General features: G+C 45.4%; 1 protein-coding gene across 6 annotated transcripts in view; it reads right to left on the bottom strand.

The window, feature by feature from the left end:
- Positions 1-27,671, bottom strand: part of LOC103289977 (rab GTPase-activating protein 1-like) — a 438,759-nt gene that overhangs the window by 23,311 nt on the left and 387,777 nt on the right. Inside the window, exon 1 of one of the 6 annotated variants that reach the window (XM_008145876.3) lies at positions 26,466-26,805. The exons of the other annotated variants lie outside the window; for them this stretch is intronic. Within the exon in view, the coding sequence (XP_008144098.1) occupies positions 26,466-26,576 (111 nt within the window). The 5' untranslated portion in view covers positions 26,577-26,805. Of the gene's footprint in view, positions 1-26,465; positions 26,806-27,671 lie in introns of those variants that run through there. 6 annotated transcript variants of the gene reach the window in all.

Genomic DNA, 27,671 nt, shown 5'->3' with positions numbered 1-27,671 from the left:
CATATACTTGACCCAAACTGCTTAGATTTTTACCATCACAAATCTTTTATGATGACAAACTTTAAATTACTCCTTATCAGCAACACTGGTTTCACAATTGCTTCCAAAGCTGACTCTATGATAACTCTCCCAGAAATGACAGTTATATCCAGATACCACCATTCTCAAGACTGCAAACACTTCTCTCAACATCATTTTGGAAATCATTCCAGTGCAAAGGTCTCCTTGTGGAAATATTTCTATCCATTTCTTTTCCAACTACACCCAATACTACATGGCTTTGTATGCTGATGTTTCCAATTCATTTGCTCAGAGTTCCCTCCCCTTGCCCTACATGAACATCTTCATCTCCCATCTGCACTGTCATACATCTCCAAATCTGTCTCTGAATACTCAGAAATGAAGAACTTGTGGAAGCCCTGTGCTCACAGAAAAATGCATATTTGATAATAAAATGAGTTTCTCAATATATACCCAGATTCTATTCACAATCTTAGTGTAAAGGCTCCTGCATTTCACTAGATGCACATTTCACAAATCCAGAGTTGTAGAGGGACAACCCCAACTACAGAACAATGTGTAATTCTGCATCCCTGGGTCCTGAACATCAAGTACAGGCTAATAAATTAATACTAATCCTGATCATTCATGTGTGTACGTGTGTCTGGGAATTCTGGGAAGAGTTCTCTATACTCTCCGTGAGGAAAGAATTGCCCTATGGACTCAAACGGAGAATTTAATTTAGAGAATGCATACAAGGGGGGGGGGGGGGGAGGTGATAAAAAGCTGCTGGAGTCAGAGGCTGGAACTTGGAATTTAAGTTCCAGCTTTGTCACTAACCTCTGAAGTCTTAGTTCCCTAACTTCTCAGACCCTTAGTTCCTCATGTGCTAGATAGCCATGAACCTTCTGCCTTAGGGATATTGAAAACTAAACAGGCAATATTAGTCTATCACTTTGGGACAAAGTAGGTGCTAATTACGTAAATAAATGTTAATTCCCTCTTCCCACTGTATTATGTGAGTTGCTTCCACCTCCCTTTCTCCCTACATTGGAGGCAGGTTTGGGTCTTATTGCATTTTCTAGCCTTAGCACCTAGCACAGCACCTGACATAAGCTAGATGCTCGATATTTGTAAAATGGAATGGAAGTTAAGTTGAATATATATTTTATGTTTTACAAAAGTTTTGTTTACCACAGGGCTTTACTCCTTGTTTCATGGTCCTAAAATTTCTTTTATTAACTCCACTGGCACATATGATAGAATCCAGTGACCATTCACCTAGTTCTTACACACATACTCTATATTCTATAGTTTGTCCATCTTATAAAGTTTTGTATCCTCACTAATATCTGATCATTTTGCTTGGTGGAAGCAGATCAATACTTTTAAACATTCCAACTACTCTTTCTTTTGGTCCATTCATCAAATTATCTCCCCCACCCCCACCCCCAGCTCTTTCTGTCCTGCTCTATTTGTAATACAGTAGACTTTAATCAATGCATTATTTTGGTAAAGATTGCCTCAGTAATATCCCTAAGTGCTTACACACTGCTTAAACATATGGAGGAATTTACTGGAGCATCTACAGGTGTTCAAAGGAATTCACTAACTTTCTGGTGAGTAATTTTAATTGTTAGCTTCTTTCCCTGGACCCTGAGTTTAAATCTGTATCTTTAGCAGCCTCTACTCATTAACCATGGGTCTGCCTTCTAGTCCAACTTCCACACAATCGTCCTTAGGAATCTGAAGACTATTACTAACCCTCATGTTCCTCTCCTAGCAAGCACTAGTTCCCTTGAGACAGGGTTTCAAGTCAGTTTTACCAGCTAAATTCCAAGTGTTTTATTTCATGGTTCCCAGGATTATGACTTCTTCTCATTCACTCTGACATTTAAAAACCTGTCCATAATACATCTATATTTCCTTAAGGATGACAAAGTAACTTAAAGGAACATTGCATCATAAGTCTTTCAAGTACTTTCTCTAAAATACTAATACTATGCTTCATGATAAAATCTGTATTCCAATCTGAAAGGAAAAAGAAAACAGAAGAGAATCAGAGCAAAACAGATGAAAAATGCTGTTATTTCTTTCTAGAATGCAGGTTTCAGGATTCTTCATCCCATTAGAGATCTTTAATCTGAAAGGGCTATAACCCACGTCTCCCTCGGAAAATGAGAAAATTTAGAACTAGAAAGGTCAAATGAATTGACAACTTTAAATCACTAGCCTAATGTTTTGACAGCTCCATAAAATTAATGTCTCCTCTGCTTAAAACCTTTGAAACAGCTTTCCATCACCCTTTGCATAAAGTCCAATTTTCTCAGTCTGACTATGAAGTCTCTTCAGGACCTGGCTCCTGCCATCTTCTGCAGCCTAATTTCAAGCCCTTCCCTGCTCCTGCACCCTGCACTCCATTTATTTCATCTTTTTAAGTTCTTCCTTTGCTTACCTCTGAGACTTAACGTATACTTACTCCTCTTCCCTTTGCCCTCACTCTCTTCACCTGACTAAATCCTACCCAGCTTTCAGGTCTTCCCTGATCCCTAACTTAGAGCATTCCGCTCTATATGTTCCCATTAACCCAGGAGCCCTAATCTAGACATTTGGTCTCCCCATATATTTCTAAGGACCCAGGACTCCCTCTTTTCACAAAATCCATACCACTTTTCTGATGATTATTTGTTTAATATCGACAATGCCTGCTAGATTGTATACTCTCTGAAAGTAGGGACCATATTCACCCTTCTCTTTTCGGTGGTCTTATTGAGAACACATTACTGGGCACAAAGTGCATGCTTAATAAATAATGAATTTCACGAAGGCTTAAATGAGCTAATAATTGCTAAAATATCTACTAAAAGGCTGTTATCATGCTATACCACACCAAATCCTTTGAATTTGAGCCTCATATATTACCTTGAGCCCTGTTATGTTTCATGAACAAACTGTTCCAACCAGATCTTTCTGGACCCTAATTCTGTCAACCAAAATGCGAGGTCCTCTATAAATATGATGAGCATGCTACAAAAAATACTGCCTTTCCATCACTTAAGTGTCTTTCCTTTAAGGAGCTATCCAAGGATAACTTCTAACATAAGCCACGTCTGTATCTGTGTCTGATCTTCTAAACTGCCACTTTCTGGACTATTAAGATTTTTCTCCATTACACCAATAAGTACTCTTAGCTTTTCTCACAGACGTACTTGAATAAATGAGTTGAAAAACGAGATTCCAATCAGATGGTGGCAGACCTACGTTCAAACAGTAATGCTCTCGTTGACCTTCTCCACAATGGGAGAAATTCAAAGTAGACAGAACTGTTTGTTTACCTGGTCACTGTAAGTATGCTTGCCACAGAACAGGCTCCCTGTCCATGTATAGGGCACAAAGGCAAATCTGGAACTTTGGGAATTTAGAGGAGCATGTATACCTCAATACCCAAATAACTGAAACAAAGTGAGTAAGAATCTGACAACAACAGTGTCAATCATCGTTAGAACAATCGCTCTCCTTCAAGACCCAAGCTTCAAAAATTAAGGAAATCCTAATTATAGACTTAATGTGTAACTGATCACCTTCCTCAGAAACTGCCAAAGTGTAAAAAAAGTTCAGGATTCTGATAATCAAAGAGATATATAATCAAAGGAATCCTGGCTTCAGTAACTAATGAGTAAGTACAAAGCACAAACCTATGCATTTGAAAAACGGTGAAGAGCACTGCTCTAGAGTCAGGGACCTGTGTTCAAATTCTGAGTCTATTACTTTCCAGTAGTGTGACCTTGAACTAGTTACTTAATCCATGCTTCAACCTGACCATCTGTAAAATAAGCCTAAACATATGCATCTACCTCACAGAGTTGTGGTTAAATGAGTTTAAAAAAGAATAATGTGTTAAATAAATTGAATTTTTAAAATAATGTATTCTTTTTAATCTGTATCTATTTTAATACTATTAAGATGAAACCCAGGTTATACCTTTGTAGGATTTGTGGACCTTGCTCTTTATGTTCCTTACTAGAGGCCCGGTGCATGATATTCATGCACTGTGTGTGTGGGTGTGTGGGGGGGTGTCCCTCAGCCTGGCCTACGCCCTCTCACAGTTCAGGACCCCTCGGGGGATGTCCGCCTAAGCCAGCAGTCAGACATCCCTCTTGCAGTCTGGGGCTTTTGCAGTCCGGGACCCTTTGCTCCTTACCGCCCACCTGCAGCGGAGGCAGGAGAGGCTCCCGCCACTGCTGCTGCGCTCACCAGCCATGAGCCTGGCTTCTGGCTGAGTGGCACTCCTCCTGTAGGAGCGCACTGACCACCAGGGGCAGCTCCTGCATTGAGCGTCTTTCCCCTGGTGGTCAGTGTGCATCATAGCAACCGGTCATTCTGGCTTTTATTACATAGGATTATGTCACTTCTCTTTCATCTCAATTTGTGATTAATTTCATTTCCTATTCTTGCTCCAAATCTAATATGAAGTCAGTGCTGAATCAAAAAAGGAAATTAGCCCAGCTGGCATAGCTCAGTGGTTGAGCATCAACCTATGAACCAGGAGGTCACGGTGAGGGCACATGCCCCAGTTTCAGGCTTGATCCCCAGTAGGGAGCATGCAGGAGGTAAGGTGATCAATGATTCTCTCTCATCCTTGATGTTTCTATCTCTCTTTCCCTCTCCCTTCCTCTCCGAAATAAATAAAAATAATTTTTTTAAAAAGGAAATTAAATCTTTCCCTTTGTAGGATACCAAACACACCAAAGCAAGTACATTTTGCTGTTATATGGGAAAGTTCTAAAAGCTGAAGAAGATTGATAATCTGCACAAGGAGATGGGCCATAGGGACACCTGGCCCAGGGTGGCTCAGGACTATGCCAGCAAGCTGTCATCACAGTCGTTATCCTGCCACAGCTGGGCCCAGGCTCCTGAGGCCAGAAGCAGGCTGAGTCCTACAGGGTTGGTCTAAATAGGTCACAGGAGAGTGAAATTTTTCAGCATGAATTCATAATCATTTTATATAATGTTCAAATATGTTCAACATACAAAAAGCAACTACATACTTAAAAACTGAGTAGGCTGAATGCTTTCATTTCACCCTGGAATTAGCACTTTTATTTTACACTAGAGGTCCTGTGCACGGATTTGTGCAGCAGTGGGGTCCCTCTGCCTGGCCTGTGGGGATCAGTGGACCTCCATGCTGTCGCAGCCTAGTCTTACCCGCCAGCTCGTGGGGCTCCAGGTGGCTGTCTGCATCAATCCCCCACAGCACGAAGTAGTGTGTGAAGTGGCAGGGAGCCAGGGAGGAGCCCAAGCACGGGCTGGGCACGGCACCGCTCCCACTCATCCTGGCTGCTGCGCCTACCACCACCGCCTAGCTCAGGCGCACAGGGGGAGTGTCTGCAGGAGAGGCTGTGTGCCGGGCGCCTGGTGCCTGTCAGCTGAGCGACACTCCCGCTATGGGAGCGCACTGACCACCAGGGAGCAGCTCCTGCGTTGAGCATCTGTCCCCTGGTGGTCAGTGCACATCATAGCTACTGTCTGGTTGGTTGCTCAGGCTTTTATATATATAGACTAGGGGCCTGGTGCACAAAATTCGTGCACTGGGGGTGGGGGGGTTCCTCAGCCCAACCTGCCCCCTCTCACATACTGGGTGCCCTCAGGGGATGTCCTACTGATGGCTCACGCCCACTCCCTGTGGGGAGCGGGCCTAAGCCGCAGTCTGGCCTCCCTTTGTGGGAGGCAACCAGGCTGATCAGGGGAAGGCACCAGCCCCATCACCCTGCTGCTGCAGCCATCGCCAGTCACCACAGCCACTGCCAGTCACCACAGCCACCAAGGTGTTTTCATCAACACGGACTCCAATCCCTTCACCAAGAAAAAATGACAACTTTCTTAAGGCATTTTCAAGATGTGTCTTTCATAGAACATGCATTTCTTTTTTTTTTTTGTTTTTTTGTTTTTTTTTGTTGTTTTTTTTTTCATATTTACATTTTATTTATTATTATTTTTTTTTAATTTCTTTATTGATTAAGGTGTCACATATTTGTCCTCATCCCCCCATTCCCATCCCACCCCTCTCCCCACGCATGCCCCAATCCCCTGTTGAACTTAACCGTTGGATAGGCTTATATGTATGCATACAGGTCCTTTGGTTGAACTCTCCCCCTCCCCCCACCCTCCCCCTACCCTCCCCTATCCTCCCTCTGAGGCCCGATAGTCCGATCGATGCCTCCTTGATTCTGGTTCTGTTCTTGTTCCTCAGTCTATGTTGTTCATCATTTCCTCTAGATGAATGAGATCAAATGTCACTAGATATATACTAATAAGAACTGAATGTGAGACGAGCAATAATATTTATGCTGACAGGCAAATGAATCAATCTGTAGCGAGCTTCCCCCTGGACCAACAGTTCTTTTGAGACCCAATTTCGATGTCCAGTAGTTCCTTATGTGTACATGTCAGCACTGACCCCTCAGCTCTGGATGGTGGACAAATGGTGGTAATGGAGGTCCGACTCCCTCTGGTTTGGTCTCGGCCGAACCCAGGGGCACGGCGTCACCTGGACTAAGGGGCACGTGGCCTCACCCATACCCAAGGGGCGCGTGGTCTCACCCGGGCCTGGGACCCAGCCTCACCCGGATGGATCCAGGGGCGCACGGCCTCACTCGGACCCAGGATCTGGCTTCACCCGTACCCAGGGACGCTTGGCCTCTCCCAGACCCAGGGGCACGTGGCCTCACCCGGGCTTAGTTGCACAAGGCCTCACCTGGATCCAGGGACACATGGTCTCACCCAGACCCAGGAACGTTTGGCCACTCCCAGACCCAGGGCCACTTGGGCTCACCCGGGCCTAGGTGCACGAGGCCTCATCCGGATCCAGGGACGCATGGTCTCACCCGGACCCAGGGACGCTTGGCCTCTCCCAGACCCAGGGCCACTTGGGCTCACCCGGGCCTAGGTGCACGAGGCCTCACCCGGATCCTGGGACACATGGTCTCACCCGGACCCAGGGATGCTTGGCCTCTCCCAGACCCAGGGCCACTTGGGCTCACCCGGGCCTAGGTGCACGAGGCCTCACCCGGATCCAGGGACACATGGTCTCACCCGGACCCAGGGACGCTTGGCCTCACCCAGACCCAGGGCCACTTGGGCTCACCCGGGCCTAGGTGCACGAGGCCTCACCCGGATCCAGGGACACATGGTCTCACCCGGACCCAGGGACGCTTGGCCTCTCCCCGACCCAGGGCCACTTGGGCTCACCCGGGCCTAGGTGCACGAGGCCTCACCCGGATCCAGGGACACATGGTCTCACCCGGCCCCAGGGATGCTTGGCCTCTCCCAGACCCAGGGCCACTTGGGCTCACCCGGGCCTAGGTGCACGAGGCCTCACCCGGATCCAGGGACACATGGTCTCACCCGGACCCAGGGACGCTTGGCCTCTCCCCGACCCAGGGCCACTTGGGCTCACCCGGGCCTAGGTGCACGAGGCTTCACCCAGATCCTGGGACACATGGTCTCACCCGGACCCAGGGACGCTTGGCCTCTCCCAGACCCAGGGCCACTTGGGCTCACCCGGGCCTAGGTGCACGAGGCCTCATCCAGATCCAGGGACACATGGTATCACCCGGACCCAGGGACGCTTGGCCTCTCCCAGACCCAGGGCCACTTGGGCTCACCCGGGCCTAGGTGCACGAGGCCTCATCCGGATCCAGGGATGCATGGTCTCACCCGGACCCAGGGACGCTTGGCCTCTCCCAGACCCAGGGCCACTTGGGCTCACCCGGGCCTAGGTGCACGAGGCCTCACCTGGATCCTGGGACACATGGTCTCACCCGGACCCAGGGATGCTTGGCCTCTCCCAGACCCAGGGCCACTTGGGCTCACCCGGGCCTAGGTGCACGAGGCCTCACCCGGATCCAGGGACACATGGTCTCACCCGGACCCAGGGACTCTTGGCCTCTCCCAGACCCAGGGCCACTTGGGCTCACCCGGGCCTGGGTGCACGAGGCCTCACCCGGATCCAGGGACACATGGTCTCACCCGGACCCAGGGACGCTTGGCCTCTCCCAGACCCAGGGCCACTTGGGCTCACCCGGGCCTGGGTGCACGAGGCCTCACCCGGATCCAGGGACACATGGTCTCACCCGGACCCAGGGACGCTTGGCCTCTCCCCGAACCAGGGCCACTTGGGCTCACCCGGGCCTAGGTGCACGAGGCCTCACCCGGATCCAGGGACACATGGTCTCACCCTGACCCAGGGATGCTTGGCCTCTCCCAGACCCAGGGCCACTTGGGCTCACCCGGGCCTAGGTGCACGAGGCCTCACCCGGATCCTGGGACACATGGTCTCACCCGGACCCAGGGATGCTTGGCCTCTCCCAGACCCAGGGCCACTTGGGCTCACCCGGGCCTAGGTGCACGAGGCCTCACCCGGATCCAGGGACACATGGTCTCACCCGGACCCAGGGACGCTTGGCCTCTCCCAGACCCAGGGCCACTTGGGCTCACCCGGGCCTAGGTGCACGAGGCCTCACCCATATCCTGGGACACATGGTCTCACCCGGACCCAGGGACACTTGGCCTCTCCCAGACCCCGGGCCACTTGGGCTCACCCGGACCTAGATGCACGAGGCCTCATCCGGATCCAGGGACACATGGTATCACCCGGACCCAGGGACGCTTGGCCTCTCCCAGACCCAGGGCCACTTGGGCTCACCCGGGCCTAGGTGCACAAGGCCTCACCCGGATCCAGGGACACATGGTCTCACCCGGACCCAGGGACACTTGGCCTCTCCCAGACCCAGGGCCACTTGGGCTCACCCGGGCCTAGGTGCACGAGGCCTCATCCGGATTCAGGGACGCATGGTCTCGCCCGGACCCAGGGACGCTTGGCCTCTCCCAGACCCAGGGGCACGTGGCCTCACCCGGGCCTAGGTGCCCGAGGCCTCACCCGGATCCAGGGACACATGGTCTCACCCGGACCCAGGGACGCTTGGCCTCTCCCAGACCCAGGGCCACTTGGGCTCACCCGGGCCTAGGTGCACGCGGCCTCACCCGGATCCAGGGACACATGGTCTCGCCTGGACCCAGGGGTGTGTGGGCTCTCCCAGACCCAGGGGCGCTTGGCCTCGCCCGGGCACGGGATCCAGCGTCATCCGGGTCCAGGGGCACTTGGCCTCACCCGGACCCGGAGTCCGGCCTCACCTGGACCCAGGGACATGTGGCCTCACCTAGACCCAGGGACGTGAGGCCTCACTTATACCCAGAGGCGTGTGACCACACCCGAGCCCAGAGGCGCGCAACCCCGCCCGCACCCGGGTCTCAGCGGGGCCCCGTCTTCCCGATCCCAATTCCTGCCGGTCAATTCCCCCTCAGCCATTCCCCTGGCCATCCTTCCGGAGCTCCAGTATGGCTGCTGCAGAACTCGTCGGGCGGCGGCTCGGCGAAGCTCCGGTGCACCTGGTGCATGGTGGTGGGCCAGTCTGGCGTCGCTGTGTCGTCCCTTGGGTCTGCATCGGTGGCCGGTCGCCGAGCATGCGCACCTGGCCGCTTCCGGGGCGTTGAGATTCTTGACGGACTCAGAGGTCAGCAAGCGTGGAGTCTCCCACCCCATGTCTCATAGGGGCTCGTCTGTCCGTGCTTGGCTGCCAGTGGAGCCGTCCCCTCAGCCGGAGACCGCCGGGGGAACTGCGCCGAGCACGTTCCAGGCCGCTGTTGTATCGCCTGAGCCATAGTTCTTTTGTGTCGCCTGAGCTGTAGTTCTTAAAGTGTGGTCTTTGGGTCACCGGCATCAGCATCATCCCACATCCCCCTCTTTTATTCTAGTTGTAGAGCATCTACTCAGCCAGCCCTATGGTGGTCTTGGATGGTGTCTGCTCTGCTCTCTTGTCGTAGTCTCAAAGTTGTTGTGGTAGGCAACAATCAGGCTTCCGCCCTATGCCTCCATCTTGGTCCTCCTTTGTATAGTTAAGTCTTGATTGTTGTTGGTGTCACTGGGGGGGCTCTCTTTGTCTATAAAGGAAGAGTTGCTGTGCAGGAGACACGTTTATGGGCCGGGTCTTGGTGCAGCAAAGCTTTGGCGCTCACTGAATATTCCCGTTGAATGTGTCCCTTATGCACGTGGTTGAAATCTGGTGTCATCTCCCACAGACCACTAGATGCCCTCGTTTCTGGGTCTCCAATGGGGTGTAGATCAGCTACTGCCTTAGGCACTCAGCAAGGATTACAGCAAAAACTGTAGTTTCTTCCTCCTGTCTGAGTGGCCCTGGAGCAGTCCGACTAGAACAGCAGATCATCTGGTCCGCTGCCAGAGGGCAGTCCACCCACATGCATAAGCCGTTGCTTGGGGCGCAGGTGTGCCTGCAAGACTTGCGGGGCAGGTCTTCAAGACGTGCGGGGCGGGTCCCAGGGCGGGGCGGGGTCTCAGAGCGCCAACAGGCCATGGTGCGGCGAGCCTCGATGGCTGTGAGTCTGGTCCTTCTGCCTTCCATGTATCTAAGTCCCCTCGTTCCGCACTCCAGCGCAGCAAACACTGATTGCTGGGCGCACCTCTGCAAGAGTCCCGCCTCTCCCCGCAGGCATCTGGGTCTCCCGGGGTTCGCCAGAAGATGGGTTTCAGGGTGATGGAGAGCTAATCTCCCTTAGGTTTGGAACAAAAGCCCCTTTCCCCCGCCACCAGCCAGACCCACGCACCTCCACACCTCATCCCCTCCGATTTCGCTGGGTGCGAGGCAACAGAACAGCCTTTAACCTCCGCCGCCATCTTTTTCAAACTTCTCAATTTGTACTTCTTAATCCTTTCATTTCAGTCAACTTTACTGAAGTCTAGCGCCGCTGGGAGGTGCACGGAAAGGGCGCCCGGGCCTCCGTCCGGTGCGCGGTGCGCGCGTCCCGCGAAACCAGGCGCGCGAGGGCCGCGCGGATGGGATGGGCGCTGGGCGGCCGCCGAGCTCCAGGCACCGCCATCGCCGTGTTCCGGACGTCGCCGCCGCGGCGTCCCCCCAATTTCTACTTCTTAATCCCTTGAATTCAGTCAACTCTACTGAAGTCTAGCGCCGCCGGGAGGTGCACGGAGAGGGCGCCCGGGCCTCCGTCCGGTGTGCGGGGCGCGCAGCCCGCGGCACCAGGCGCGCGGGGGCTGCGCGGCGGGGACGGGTGCTGGGAGGCCGCCGGGCTCCGGGCGCCGCCGCTGCGGCGGCGTCCCCAGCGTCCCGGGCAGGGCAGCCTGCGGGGGCGGCGGAGTTGCGAAAGTGAGTGAGTTTCCCAGGGTTTCGCCCGGAATGGGGTTCAGTGCAATCGGAGCCGAAGCTCAGCGCACTCCGGAGCCTTTATCTCCTTCCTGCCAGTGAACTCCAGCCAGGTCATCAGCCGCCCCCTCCTTTCCGGTTCCATCCTCCCCGCAGGCGCGTGTGCTCGTGTCTCCGCCCGTTTCTCCATACCTCAGGCTTTTACGGCTTCCCCGACTGTCCCCGTGGCCTTCTCCTTCCCCCCAGCTGTGGGCATTTCAGTCCGCCAGCTCTCCTGTGGTTCTGGACGATGTCCGTTCTGACCTCTAGTTGTATTTTTGAAATTGTTGTGCCCGGCTGCAGGTTAGGTGTTTAACCTATGCCGCCATCTTGGTTTCTCCCATATTTACATTTTTCAGGTGAGGATTTTTAAAAAAATTTTTTTAGAGATTATTAGTTAGCTGGATTTTCCTTAGTTATCACTTGCAATGGGGAAAAGAAACACATAAAGCATTATCTATAGGTCTGCTTTTGAAGCTTCTGAAATTCAAAAGGATGGAAATACTTTCTGTAATTCTTGTGATTTCACTGCCTGCAGCCTCCCAGCGGTTCTGTCGGGAAAGACACAGTGCTGTGGTTGCTGGAGTCAGAGCTGTCCCTCTGCATACTTTCTCTGGTGTTGGGATTGCTTACAGAAGCTGAGACTCTTTTCAAGATCTGAAAATGCAACTGGAAACCAAGAAGAAATTATAACTCATTGAAGATGTGAAGTTCACCACTCAGATGCCTCTATTTAAATCTGACTGAGGTCCTCCCTTGTTGTATCGCTAATTATCCAGCTCTTGCTTATCAATGTCCATGCCTCTGTGTGACAGATGTTCATGCAGCAGTTCTTTGGAGGCTCCTGAAGACCCCCTTCTGCTTCCCCTGTTTTTCTCTTTTTTTTTTTAATCCTCACTTGAGGATATGTTCCCATTGATTTTTAGAGTGTGGAAGAGAGAGACAGAAACATCAATGTGAGAGAGACACTTTGATTGGTTGCCTCCTACATGAGCCTCCTACATTGGGCGCCAGGCTGGGGGGCATGCAGGGACCCCTGGGCCGCATGCAGCGGTGGCTGCCGGGGTCTCCACACACCCCAGAGGCCAGCAGCCAGCCCCCCATCGTGGGCGCTGGGCTGGGGGCGTGGACCTAAACTGCCTCTTGGTGCTGGAGCATTCCCAAGCAGCCGGGGGCACTATGGTGACACGGGATGTTCCCGCCCCGCCCCCAGCCCCTTGGCGCCTGCACCTATAGGCTCGAAGTGGCCAGGGAGCGTTCTGGGACCCCTGCCTCTCAGGACCTAAGCGTGGGCCTACAGGCTTGGAGCGGCCTGGGTCCGGAGGATGTTTACGGGATCCAGGCCATGTTCTGGGGCCCCTGCCACTCATGACCTAAGCGCGGGCCTACAGGCTCTGAGCAGCTTGGGTCCGAAGGATGTTTCCGGGACCCAGACCGCTGCAAGTGGCTGGGGGCGGGGCGGGAACATCCCCGCGTTGCTATGGCGACGCGGGCATGTTCCCACCGCGCCAAGGCTCGGAGTGGCCCAGGGGCATTCTGGGACCCCTGCTGCTCAGGACCTAAGCGCGGGCCTACAGGCTCAGACTGGCCTGGGTCCTGAGGATGTTTGCGGGACCCAGGCCATGTTCTGGGGCCCCTGCCCCTCAGGACCTAAGCGCAGGCCTACAAGGCTCTGAGCGGCTTGGGTCCGGAGGATGTTTCCGGGACCCAGACCGCTGTAAGTGGCTGGGGGCGGGCGGGAACATCCCCGGGTCGCTATGGCGACATGGGAATGTTCCCACCACGCCAAGGCTCGGAGTGGACAGGGGGTATTCTGGGACCCCTGCTGTTCAGGACCTAATCGCAGGCCTACAGGCTCTGAGCAGCTTGGGTCCTGAGGATGTTTCCGGGACCCAGGCCGCTGCAAGCCCCCTCCCCCGCCTCCCACGCCAAGGCTCAGAGTGGCCAGGGGGCGTTCTGGGACCCCTGCCGCTCAGGGTCTAAGTGCGGGCCTACAGTCTTGGAGTGGCCTGGGTCCAGAGGATGTTTACAGGACCCAGGCTGCTCAGTGCCCGCATATGCAAATTAACCGCCATCTTGTTCGCTCTGATTGGCTGCGGGCGTAGCGAAGGTGCGGTCAATTTGCAAGTTTCTTTTTTATTAGTGTAGATTGTCTTTACTTCTTTTTCCCCTTGAAGATTAAGGGAGGTGAAATGTGTTTTATTGTGGGATACCAGTATCAATTCAAATTTGTTTAGCCATTAAAATATTTTCAATATTTTACTCTCAGGTCTGCAGAGAATACATAGAACAGTTTCTATTATTCCCAATTAACAGAAATTAATAATTTTCATTCAGTTATTCCATTTACTTATCTGACCACTTTCGGTAGAATAGCTATCATGTTTTGACCTGATGAGAAAATCCTTGTCTCTGGCAAGTATGTAACAAATGCCCTCTTCTCTCCCCTGGGCCAGTCTCAACAACCTCTTGCACCAAACACAGTGTGCTAAACTCACTTCCATCAAGGATTATAAAGAGTGCTCACTTCTGACGTAATAAAGTCCTTCTTAGGAGAAAAATGAACTTGTGAGGCCAGCCAGCTCAATCATGCCATTCTTACTTAGAAAAAATATATTCAAATCCATTCCAGCCTCTCTTATCCTCAGTGAGAAGGCTGGTGACCGAAGAACTTTAATGTGTAACAGTCTTGAGTGCTAAGTGACACCTTGTTTTTTTAAATCTTTGAAGAGTTTAAGTCAATGACAAATTATACTACACATTTACAGATGACATTAATACTTTAAATGGAAGATATTATTCCTGTCTCTTTAATAAGAATGAAGCTGTTAGGCATCCAAATTGGAAAAGAAGAAGTAAAACTGTCCTTATTTGCAGATGACATGATATTGTACATAGAAAACCCTAAAGACTCCATCAAAAAATTATTAGACTTAATAAATAAATTTGGCAATGTAGCAGGATACAAAATTAATGCCAAGAAATCTATGGCATTTCTTTACACCAATAGTAAACTTATAGAAAGAGAGACTAAAAAAGCAATCCCATTTACCATCGCACCAAAAAAATTAAGATACCTAGGAATAAACTTAACTAAGGAGGTAAAAGACCTATATGCGAAAAACTACAGGACACTGAAAAGAGAGATAGAGGAAGCCATAAACAGATGGAAGAACATACCGTGTTCATGGATTGGTAGAATCAACATCATCAAAATGTCCATACTACCCAAAGCAATCTACAGATTCAATGCAATCCCCATTAAAATACCAATGGCATATTTCACAGACCTAGAAAGAACTTTCCAAAAATTCATCTGGAATAAAAAAAGACCCCGAATAGCTGCAGCAATCCTGAGAAAGAAGAACAAAGTAGGTGGGATCTCAATACCAGATTTCAAGCTGTATTACAAAGCCACTGTTCTCAAAACAGCCTGGTACTGGCACAAGAACAGACATGTAGGTCAATGGAACAGAATAGAGAACCCAGAAATCGACCCAAACCACTATGCCCAATTAATATTTGACAAAGGAGGCATGAACATAAAATGGAGTCAAGATAGTCTCTTCAACAAATGGTATTGGGAAAATTGGACAGATACATGCAAAAAAATGAAACTAGACCACCAACTTACACCATACACAAAAATAAACTCAAAATGGATAAAGGATTTAAACATAAGACGGGAAACCATAAAAATACTAGAGGAATCCACAGGCAGCAAAATCTCAGACATATGCTGAAGCAATTTCTTCACAGATACCGCTCCTAGGGCAATGGAAACTAAAGAGAAAATAAACAAATGGGACTACATCAAAATAAAAAGGTTTTTTACAGCAAAAGAAACCATCAACAAAACAACAAGAAAGCCCACTACATGGGAGAACATATTTGCCAATGACATCACTGATAAGGGTTTAATCTCCAACATTTACAGGGAACTCATACAACTTAACAAAAGGAAGATAAACAATCCAATCAAGAAATGGGCAACAGACCTAAATAGACACTTTTCGAAGGAGGACAGAAGGAAGGCTAAGAGACATATGAAAACATGCTCAAAGTCACTAATTATCCGAGAAATGCAAATCAAAACAACAATGCGGTATCATCTCACACCCGTGAGAATGGCTATCATCAACAAATCAACAAAAGACAAATGTTGGTGAGGATGCGGAGAAAAAGGAACTCTTTTGCACTGCTGTTGGGAATGCAGACTAGTGCAGCCACTGTGGAGAACAGTATGGAGTTCCCTCAAAAAACTAAAAATGGAACTCCCATTTGACCCAGTGATCCCACTTCTAGGAATATATCCCAAGAAACTAGAAACACGAATCAGAAAGGATATATGCACCCCTGTGTTCATAGCAGCACAATTCATCATAACTAAGATTTGGAAACAGCATAAGTGCCCATCAGCAGATGAGTGGATTAACCTTTTGCACTCGGATGTCGAGTGTGACTCGACACGGTTAGCATTAGAATAAAGGAATCGAGAAAAAAGCAAGCAAGTGCAAAGGGTTAAAAAACTGTGGTACACCTACACAATGGAATACTACGCTGCAGTAAAAAAGGAGTTCTTATTATTTGCAACAGCATGGATGGAACTGGAGAGCATTATGCTAAGTGAAATAAGCCAGTCAGAGAAAGACAAATACCACATGATCTCACTCATTTGTGGAATATAATGAACAACATAAACTGACGAACAGGGACAGATCCAAAGACAGAGAAGCATCGATCAGACTGCCAGATCTCAGAGGGAAGCTAGGGGAGGGTGGGCGAAAGGAGATCAACCAAAGGACTTGTATTCATGAATATAAACCTAACCAATGGACATGAACACCAGGGGGGTGAGGACATGAGTGTGTGTGTGAGGGGTTGGGTTGGGGGGTTAATGGACACATATGTAATACCTTAATCAATAAAGAAATTAAAAAAAAAAAGAATGAAGCTGTTCGACCAACACCTAAGAGAGAAAGTAATTTGCACCTCTCAGGCAGGAGCAATAAAAATGATTGTTTTACATGAAAGAATGAAATTAACTTAAGTGAGACTGTTAGGTTGGAGGGCACTGCAGAGCTTTTGGCCTTCTAACCAAAGGTCATATTTTAATTATTAAGAGAAATTTTGCTGATTCCAGTATTTATCACAGGCATGGTTTAGCACCACCTCGGATATGCTGAATCCTAAATCATCGTAATGACTGTCACGATCTATCCACCTGCAGTATTTTAATAGACGGCTCAGTAAATGCACTTGGGACCTTCCTCTCCTCCCACTTATAATTCTTGGGATGTAATTAAGGAGGGAAAATTATTGTAAGGTATCTTTAATGCACTTGTGAGATGGTAGGATACATGCATTCAAACGGGGCATTAGTGATTTGGAGATATTTTTCAAATCCTATACCCAAAGAAAAGCCTGCAAAGGATCTGCCACAAACTGTTAAAAAAAACACACACACATATAAATGAGTTGGCTATTCATAACATGAGGATTGTTCCCAGTAGGACTTCTGAGTAGGAACAGTGGAGTCCAGCTCTCTGAAACTTAGCATTCTTACGACATTTGTATGGCTGCTAGTGTTGAGATACTGACTAGAGGCACGCCTGGCAGTGAAATATCACACAGGGCATCTGAAAAATTTGTAATAAAGCCTTTAATGAAAATAAAAAATGAAATGATTCTTTATGTCTTGAGACACCCATATGTTCAAGAAAAGGCCTTCACTGTTTATCCCTACATGAACAATTATGCTGTATGCTGTGACTGATGCAGGAATATGTACTAGTTTCTCTTTTCTTTGTTCCTGGATGAAGTCATAAGAATCACTTAACAAGGAGTTTATTCCATCTTTGGAAGCCACTTCTTATTACCTAAACTAATAATTATTATTTATTGTTTTAAGGACAACAGGAGTTATTTAGATAGAATCTGAGTGGTAAAATTATGAGAATTTCTGTGTTTTAGTTTTTATTTACATGTTTTTTCCATCATCATTATTTGTCATTAATGAGAAAAACACCCTTTAAGTTACAAGATCTTTAGGAAATACACCCATTTGGCATATTTCACTTTAAGTAAATAGATACACACAGCTATTTTTTTTTCTGTAATATGTATTCATCAACTTTATTACATCAATTCCCTACTCAAACCTTCATCTGTAGAATTAAAAGCATCAGTTCCTTAGCATTGCATACCAAACCTTCCATGACCCAACCTCTCTTCTCACCAGCTGCTGGTATGTTTCCTCTCACATTCTTGCCAGGCAGACCTGCTACCTCTCTCACCCCTGTGTCCCTGAAAGTGCTAATCTTTTGCTCTAGAACTTTCCCTCCATCTGACCACCTGAAAATTCCCCTTCTTTTCTTCTTTTCTCCATGAGAATTCTACTCAAATCTTCCAGCTTTGAATGGGCACAGACATACACTGCTGGTGGGTAAAATAATGCATCCTTTAAGTTGGCCCTACCTATCAAAATCACACATGCACATCCCCTTCAAACCAGCAATTCCACTCTGAGGAATTTAACCTACAGGTACACTCACACACATTTCTGAAATGATGAAGTGCACAAGATTTGCAGCAGCAAAATATTGGGAAGAACCCTACATACCCATATATTGGGAGTTAGCTAAACATATTATAGAAATCCATAGTGAAATACTACACAGCTGTCAAATGAATAAGGACGCTTTGATGCACTGACACAGAAAATCTCCAACACATATTGTCAAGTGAGAAAAGCAAAGAGCAGAACATGAACGGAACACCATTTTTGAGGGGATACCATTTTATATTTGCTGAAACTTTGAAACCCTGTGAATGTACTACTTACTCAAAAGGTAAAACTGTAAAAGTTTAAAAATCAAAATGCTAAAACAAAGTGTACACATCTTTATGAAAACATCTTCATTTCCCACACTCTCTTCTTTCATTCCTTTATTCGTTCATTAGAATGAATGGTAAAAATGGGTAAAGGGGGTCAACAGGTACAAATTTGCAGTTATAAATAAGTCCTGGGGATGAAATGTACAGCACGGTGACTAGAGTTAATACTCTTTATAAGTTTATTAATTTATTGCCCCTCTTAAGGTAGCTGAACTTGGAAAGCATTATGTATGTCAGAATTCCTAATTAAAAAAAAGAGCATTAGGAGCCCTATAACAAAGTTGATAATAAATATGTACTTACGTTTTAAATTAAAATAAGTGTTTAAGTTAGTTAGCATGTAGTATGTAGTATTTTTATGCTTCATGTCCTGAACCAGCAGAGACATTAAAACGATCAGAGCTATTGTTATTTTTGTTGTGAATCCTGTTTATAAGCCATTTGTAGTCCTAGTATTGAGTCTGAATGCTACAATTTAATTTCATATTGAGCTTGAGCACTGTGGTGAGTTTTTAATGTACTACTACTGCCTTCTTTGGAAACCTAATCATTTGAAATTTCTGTTAACCAAGCCTAAAATCTGATTCATTAGATTTTTAAAATACAAGAACATCATCTAAGGCAGTGGTCAGCAAACTCATTAGTCAACAGAGCCAAATATCAACAGTACAACGATTGAAATTTCTTTTGAGAGCCAATTTTTTTTAAACTTAAACTTCTTCTAACGCCACTTCAAAATAGACTCGCCCAGGCCGTGGTATTTTGTGGAAGAGCCACACTCAAGGGGCCAAAGAGCTGTATGTGGCTCCCGAGCCGCGGTTTGCCGACCACGGATCTAAGGAATAAAACCTAAATGCCTTCTGCTGACTTACAGAGCCCTCCATCACAGTCAGCTGCTAACTTCTCCAGCTTCATTTCTTACAATTGTCGGCACCTGACTCCTGGTGTTCCAACCACACTGCTCTGTTAACATCTCAAGCTCGGTTGGGGCCTTTCTCTCAGGTTTCCTCTGCCTGAGCTATTCTTTTTCCTGATTTTCTCTTGGATATCATTCAGATCTTTTGATTGATTATTAAATTGAATACAAACATGGGCATCAAACAAAAACTAGAATAAGATTTTTTTCAACCATGGCACACAAGCTATGATTTTATAAAACAGAAAAATAAAAATTAATGTATTATATGTTTCATGTAACTGTTCCTATAAAATTTTTCATGAAATAGATATTATGAATTAACTTACAAATCAACCTCACCCCAGAATCAAGCACAGAAAGATTATTTTTCAATATCTGAAACAGGATTAAATGTAAAAAAGTTCTAATTATTGTCATAGAAGCTGGTTTAATAATTTCATATTTATTAGCAAAACAACCTACATAATTTCTGAATAGTGAATTACTTATAAAGTCTTACTCAAAGTTAATCTTTTATTTTAAGATTTTGTAAAGGAAGAATCAGTGTGGAAAAATATCAACAAATATACATATGCCTCTTACTATGTGCTAGGTATTCTTAAGTGCTTTATATGTATTAATGATTAAGTCTCACAATCCTATGAGGTGCATCTATCTAATTTAATTCCAATTTTACAGACAAGAGAAATGAAGCTCAGAAAGTGAGCTAGAGCTATAGGATGGCAAGGTGGGATTTGACCCAGTCTGGCTTCAGAAATCTGTGCTCATCATTGCTCCACTCAACACCATGTCTCCTCACCTAACATGCACAGTCAGACTCTCTCCAAGGAATCTGAGTTGTGATTCAGAGGCAGCAAACTACCGCTCTGCAGAGGACAGAGCTGAAACTCTGAATGCTGTACGTCATTCATATTCTGCCCTGGGAATGAAGAAGCAGCAAACTCAGGGAATGGAAGATAAATTAGACATGCAAAGAGAGATGTTAATTAGATGGCAAGAGACCTGTTGGATGTTGGCCAGTAACAGCCAGCTCTGCTGCCTAGCTGAACTCCGGCCCTTGCATTTAAAGGGACACACCTTCGTGTACATATCATAAACTGCCTTTCTAGTTTAAGATAGCTCAAGATTTTAGTACTTAAACCATAAGAACCTTAACTCATATCAGAACTGATAACCCAATTGAGGGGAGAGTTGGATCCTTGTACTGAACTGAAATTGATTAAATACTGCCAAATATGCACATGCTAAATAACAATGAGAATAAAATTGTTCAGATAACATTTTTTAAAATATGAATGAATAGTAATTGATTTTATAATGTTTTCTTCTAATCAATATTTGAAATGTATACACAGTGAAGAAGTAACCGTATTGATTTCATTGTTCTCATCTCTGGCACATGGAATTGCTCTGGATTTATTTTTTAATTTGACATGCTAGGTGAAATCCCTGTACCAACCCAATAAGGAGGAAGAAATTTCACAATGCTCAACCCTCGTCTCCCATTTATAGAATGGAGAAACAGTAGCTCCCTTCCTCTGCTGGCACAGTGCTGCTATTTTGGTATCTGTCAGTTACCAATGCTGTCTAGATATGTTAGTCTGGGGAAACAGCTTTTGTTAAGGGACAGTGTTCTAACCACTGAACACCAAGTGTCTTACAGGGACACCGAGGAAACATTTCTAGATGTGGAACATGGTAAAGCCAGAATGGGCCATCTTTTCTTGATTCCATTCTTGATATCCAACTTTCCAGTTCAAGTTGGCACAACAACAATCTTTCCAATTTTATAGGGTGGGAAGCTTACAGTAAGTTTAAACATCTCTCCATCATTTTCTTTTCTCATGTAGATCAGCGGTTGCTTATTCCTAAGTAATACTATTGTATGTATCCACCAACAGAACCAGCATGTGTGGACTAATTTCTTAACTCACACTGTCACTGCCTACGTCTACATACTTGTCAACTCTTTTCTCCTCTATTGTGGTAATGCCCTTTAAATTTTTTTCCATGGGCAATGTGGCCGCTGTCTGTCCATCACTGCCAGATTATCGCTGCAGTAATGGATACATCTACTCAGCTGATAGTTTGGCCCATATAAATCCCTCCTACTGATTTACATTGCCTTCCCACCACCCTGAGGCTCAACCTAAGACCCATTGTACCATCTTCAGGGCAGAAGACTTCCAGTTTCCTGTAGGACTGTTATCCCGATAGTGATTGCCTAATTAAAGTAATATGCCAGGGTAACCCAGCTAGTCCGTGTTCTCCTTTTGTCCACCCCCCTCCTCTTCCATCCATACGGTGCCTAATCTTCTCAGCCCACTCCTTCCTTTAGGCCTTGCCCAAACAGTTTGAACAGCCCTTCCCTTGTCAGAAGGGGAGACAATTAGTAAACTCTTTCTCTGTGCTGTTTACTGGTATATGTGACTCACTGAATCCTTACAGTAACCCAGCAAGGGTCCCTCACTTTACAGATGAGGAAAGTGAACCTTAGAGGAATTAAGTTAATTTACCAGGAAGTCACAGATGTAAAATGTGAGCTGAGGACTGTGTAATGTTAAAACCCCCCAAATAGTAACCTCTCAGCCTTTGCACAAGCTGTTCCCCTGCTCAGAAATACCTACTCCCTTCTACGGGCGTCAAGCACCTGCCAGCCTTCAAAGCCTCACTTACATGCTAAGGTTCCGGTGCAGGTGCAATAAAAAGGGTCCTTGGACTTTCTGTCTGTCTGACTGTAGCAGCCAAGACTCAGTGGGGGAATATAGTGAAAACAAAACAAAAAAAGAAGCAAAACCTCACTTACATGCTTCCAACACCACCTTTTGAAGACTTCTTCCAGTATTCAATCAGCAATAATTACTCTCCACTTCATTCTATCTTATGATAGCAAACATCACTCCCATAAATATTTATTTTGCTTCTCTCTCTTACTTGACAGCACATTGTAATAACCCCAAAGTGTTTGTAATATTACATACTGGCCTCTCCTAATATACATGAGAAAGCAAATTCCCTTCCTAACCACCTTAGTGATGAAAAAGTTAATTCAGAATATAAAGTACAGTAACATTTAATCTGAAATATTAGAGACTGACCAAGTATGCATTGGTTATTAGGCTTGTTCACTGTTCAAACATTAAATGATACATTTTGAATTTAAATACATATTCAAAGTTTCCTTTGGAATGTATAATAACTATCTTCTTCCTTTATTTATACTGGTCAGGTATGAAAATAAGAAAGGATCTTCTTCCTTTATTTATACTGGTCAGGTATGAAAATAACTGGAAATGGTGGAGGTGATAGAGAAGAATGCTGGCCATTCCACACAGAGACAGTCAGAAGGAAAACTTCAGGGACTCTCTCCTTCAGCTGCTATTACTCCCGTGTGAGAGGCTCTGGCTGCATTTAAAGGTCCTTGTGGGTGCAGGGAGGATGGGGGGTGGAGGAGGTGAGAATGGGGGGGAAAGAGCGACGAATAGGGGGGGAGGGGGGAAGGATGGAGGGAGGAGGCCACAATTTTTTCTCAAAATACAAGCCAGATAATTTCAGCTAGCGAACAACCAAAGAAAAGCAATCTGTTGGATTTAAGGGGAGGCAGGAATACTATCCAATGAGGCACCTTTCTACATGTCCCCGGAGTCATTCTGACTATACTGGATTTTCCTCTTACATACCAACTTATTTGTGCTGGAATTTCTAAAGCTCTTAAATTCTGCTAGTGGTGAGTCTAGTTTAGTTTATCTTAGTAAATACAATACTGGTCTGGGCAATTTCTCATGTTGTGTGAGTGTGCATGATCTGGAAGACGAGATAAGTTCTGCTTGGCTTCCTTATCCTTTTTCTTATCTGTGACTTGTCTACAGGGACCTGCATAAAGGGAACTGTGAATTTCTTGCACTGTCATTCATTTTTAAAGAATCAATAGGATATAGCCACATTTTTTTAAAAGTGTGGATCAAGATATTTCTCAAATCAATTTAGTGGCTCATAACTAGCCTTTAAACAATTAAATACAACAGAAAGAACCTGAATACATCACATGCAGCAACAGAAAGTATTGTCAAATTTTCTTTCAGTCTTGTGTGTATAATGACTTGAAATGTGCTTTTTACTATGAGTCAACATCAAAAATGTCAGAAAGCCACAGGGCTATTTAAGAACAAGAAAAGATTCAGCCCTAACCGGTTTGGCTCAGTGGATAGAGCATCGGCCTGTGGACTCAAGGGTCCCAGGTTCGATTCCGGTCAAGGGCATGTACCTTGGTAGCGGGCACATCCCCAGTAAGTGGTGTGCAGGAGGCAACTCATTGATGTTTCTCTCTCATCAATGTTTCTAACTCTCTCTCCCTCTCCCTTCCTCTCTGTAAAAAATCAATAAAATATATTAAAAAAAAAAAAAAGATTCAGTTTCCCCACCGAAACCACTACACTTAATGGGATTTTTACCATTTAAGGAATCAAGATACCTCACATTACGAAATAAAGTGCAAATACAGAAAGATATTTAATTAATCCTGTACTAAATAAACTTCTAAATAGCTCTAAAACTTCTTTGTGATAGGCAACATAAACCCAGAGGATTGAATGTTAGCAAGAATGTCATTTGCTTCACAATGCAGTAAAAGGTCAGAAAGAGAAGCACTTTATACTCTAGAAAATTTGAATATTTATCTTTTTCATACAATTTAAAGAGTTCATCTCAGACAAAGCAAAAAAAAAAAATCAACATGAAATCAAAGGCAAATCTTAGCATAATTTTAGTAATATCTTTCCAGATGAACCTAAACCGAGTATCACCTCCAAAGGCTGTACTCATCAACTCTTTAAAATTTCAAATCTGGTTAAAAAAATTAACTGTCTCCAGAAAGTTGTGTAATTACATTCAACATCCCAACATCTAGATTATTTAAAGTGTTGGTATATAGGGTAATATTTTATATGTGTAACATGCCTCTGAGGCATTCCATATTAGTGGCCGAATTTCATATCAAATAAGCTCCAGGTTTAGGAGTAGGAGTAGGAGTCCCCTTTGGGACATAAAATAGAATTCAGAATTCTCTGGATAAGTATTAATGGTGGAATATTGTGAAATCAATGGACAAAATGAAGTTTTAAAAATTATCCACAACCATGGACTCCCCTATCCTGAATTGGTATTTCTGTTGTGGTTGCTGGTAACCATCTTCACATATTGCATCCTATCTAATAAAGAGGGAATATGCTAATTGACCCTCATGCCATCGCAAAGATGGCGGTGCCCACGCCTGCCTCCAGAGTCCCCCAGTCCCCTCAGCCCCCAGCTGCGGCGCAGGCAAACCTTGGATGGTGGCTGCCCAGCCAACACCCGAGGTGCAGGGAAGCCTCAGATGTCGGCTGCCCAGCCGCTCAGGGCCGGCCCAAGGTGCAGGCAAGCCTCGGATGGTGGCTGCCCAGCCGCCCAGGGCCGTCTGAGGCTCAGGTAACCAGGGCCGGCCGAGGCTTGCGTTGCTGGCAGTGGCAGCAGCAGAGGTGTGATGGGGCATCGCCTTCCCCTGATCACCGGGTCGCCTCCCGCCCCTGAGGGCTCCCAGACTGTGAGAGAGGGCAGGCCGGGCTGAATTTTCATGCACCGGGCCTCTAATATAATTATAAAAATAGATTATGTATCTTAAATAGGAAAAAAATGCAAAGTGGGCTAGATGTTTCTATACAATGAACAATTTCAGAAATATATCATGGTTTTGTAGTTGTTTTGCTATTATTTTTGGCCAGCTGATTCTTTTAAACCACATCTATAAATTAGCTATGAAAGTGAAAAGTATAGAGAATCCCCATGTACTCATCTCCCAGTTTCCACAAAGTCACCTAGTTTTATCCACATTTTTAACATAATCATATAATTATTGCACCAGAAAAACACAAATGATTTTCTTAATATCACTAAATAGCTAATTAGTGGTCAAATTTTCCCCAATTACCTTATAGATGTTTATTACAGTTCAAATCAGCATCTAAACAAGGTCAGTAACTGCATAACCCGTAAGTCTTTTTTTTAAATATATAGTTCTTTATTGATTTCAGAGAGGAAGAGAGGAGAACGATAGAAACATCAATGATGAGAGAGAATTATTGATCGGCTGTCTCCTGCACAACCCAGGCATGTGCCCTTGGCCGAAATCGAACCTAGGACCCTTCGTCTGCAGGCTGACGCTCTATCCACTGAGCCAAGCCAGCTAGGGCCCTTAAGTCTTTTAAAACCAACCTATGAGTGTCCCCTTTAATTTTTCATTGCAATTTATTGTTTGAAGAAATTGCCATATTATATGTTTAATGCTCATATGCCTTAAAATAGAAAGTCAGGATTTCAAATTAGTAAGATAACTGTTATGATATACTATACTCTTTCATTCTGTTGCTTGTGAAGAGTACTATTAAAATATGAATAAGAAGTTATGACAACAATAGTAAGGAAAGCTTGTTTAAAAGGTATGGATCACTGATATCTTAAACTCAGTAGCCATTATAAGAATGATATCTCCAGAGAAGAAACAACAAACATTTATTTGCAAGAACTTCATTTTTCTATTCTGCTGGGACAGGTGCACTAATAAGACCCTTGGACAGTAAAAACAACAACAAAATATTAAGTTCAATCTAAGGTTATACTAGATGTCATTTTCATAATAGTTCTTAGTAATACTATAAAGATTCTAAAAGTTATTTGATTTTTAAATACTAGTTCAATTTTCAGTGTCAATGCTATGGCTCATTGTAAAAATGTTCTACTTCAAAAAGACTGAATTAGCCGAAACCGGTTTGGCTCAGTGGATAGAGCGTCGGCCTGCGGACTGAAAGGTCCCAGGTTTGAATCCGGTCAAGGGCATGTACCTTGGTTTCGGGCACATCCTCAGTAGGTGGTGTGCAAGAGGCAGCTGATCGATGTCTCTCTCTCATTGATGTTTCTAACTCTCTCTCCCTCTCCCTTCCTCTCTGTAAAAAATCAATAAAATATATTTTAAAAAAAATTTTTTTTTTAAAGACTGAATTATTTGTGTGCAAATGAAGTTAGCTCTAATAATCGTATGCATTCATAGAAGGCAAATACTGTATATGTGGGGCAAAGTGATGGCATCAACCTCACCTAATATAAAAGCATTAACCTAAGTTTTACTCCTCAGACACTTGAAATGTACTGCTAAGGTATAACAGTGCTTAGTTATGTAAATAAATCTTTGAAAACCTGTAGCCTTTGCTGTGGCCTGTAACACAAAGCCAAGAGCAATGCTTTAATTTTAATCCCCAGGAAGCTATGCCCCAATTGCTGTAGGAGTATAACTATCATATCAGAAAAGAAAAAGCCAGCCCCAGAGCCGTGTGCGAGGCACCACCTACCATAGACCGGGGCTTGCTGATGGCCACCAGACTAGTGAGGAAGTCTTCATCGTGCAGCTGGCTGAAAACGTGGGCGTCATAGGCTACCATAATGGAGATTTCTTCCATCATCTTGCCCGCTGACCTTTCCACGGCAGCAGCTGCTGCTCAACTCCAAACCGCGCTGTCCAAGGAAAAATCCTACGGCAGCTCAGTGCCAGTGCACACACCCACCTGAGTTGCAGGGGGTGGTGTCGAAAGCCCAGAAGGAATAAAAGGGGGAAAAACAGCAGCTGTTCTCACAGGCTTGTCTAGCAATTCACCCCCAGCAGAAAACCAAGGGAGGTCTCTTATCTACGGAGGAAGTAGACTCGGTCAACACCTTCTGCATTCATAACGCAGACGCAGAAAAATCCACTTTTCGGAAATCTTCTTTAAACTTCAAAAAAAGAGAAATTAAGGTGTTTCCTAACTGAAAATATCCTAAAGGGAAAAAAATTTTTAATGGATTTATATTATGTTCTTGGTAATTAGAACTTTTAAAAAGTTTATCTTCTTCAGTGTTATTTATGTCAAGATTCTTCTTCTTGGAGGAGAAGTGGATTTTCTTCCTGCTTATTTCTTCACACTTATAGGAAATAAATAGATGGTGACCTTTAGTGTTTCAGAATGTCTAGCATTCTTGGTGTAGTTAATTATCTTCCTAAGTATGAAAAAAAAAAAAAAAAAGAGATCCTTTTCCCCTCTGAGTATTGTTAAAAAAAAAAAAAAAAAGTACCAAAACATAAAAATGAAACAGGGAATGCAATAGCAATTAATAATCATATTCCCTTCTACCATAATAACAACACAAACATTTTAAACAGAATTCTTGATTTGGAGAACTCAGTTTTCTGTTGTTATTCAGAAAGCAGCACAAGGATCTTATTTCTACACTGACTGCTTTCCTCCCACAAGAAAAAGTTCTCTCCATCTTTTATGTTTAAACTCAGAGCTTTCTCTTAATTATCCAAATCAGCAGATAGCCAGAACTGTTGGTGCCTTCGCCACCTGAAGTGTTTTTTTAAGTACAGCTGGCAACTGTAAATGAACCTCAATGTGCCCAGAAGAAAATCCGAAAGCTGCCTGTGACTATCATTACAAGGCTGCCTAAATTACCAGGAAGTAAAGTGTATGCTAATTTCATGGAAAAAGCATTAAGTAAATAATGGGGGAGGACAAAGCTCC

This window comes from Eptesicus fuscus, chromosome 22 (assembly GCF_027574615.1).
Source record: "Eptesicus fuscus isolate TK198812 chromosome 22, DD_ASM_mEF_20220401, whole genome shotgun sequence".
In the NCBI taxonomy this organism is placed as follows: Eukaryota; Metazoa; Chordata; class Mammalia; order Chiroptera; family Vespertilionidae; genus Eptesicus; species Eptesicus fuscus.
This window is presented reverse-complemented; position numbering and strand designations above follow the sequence as displayed.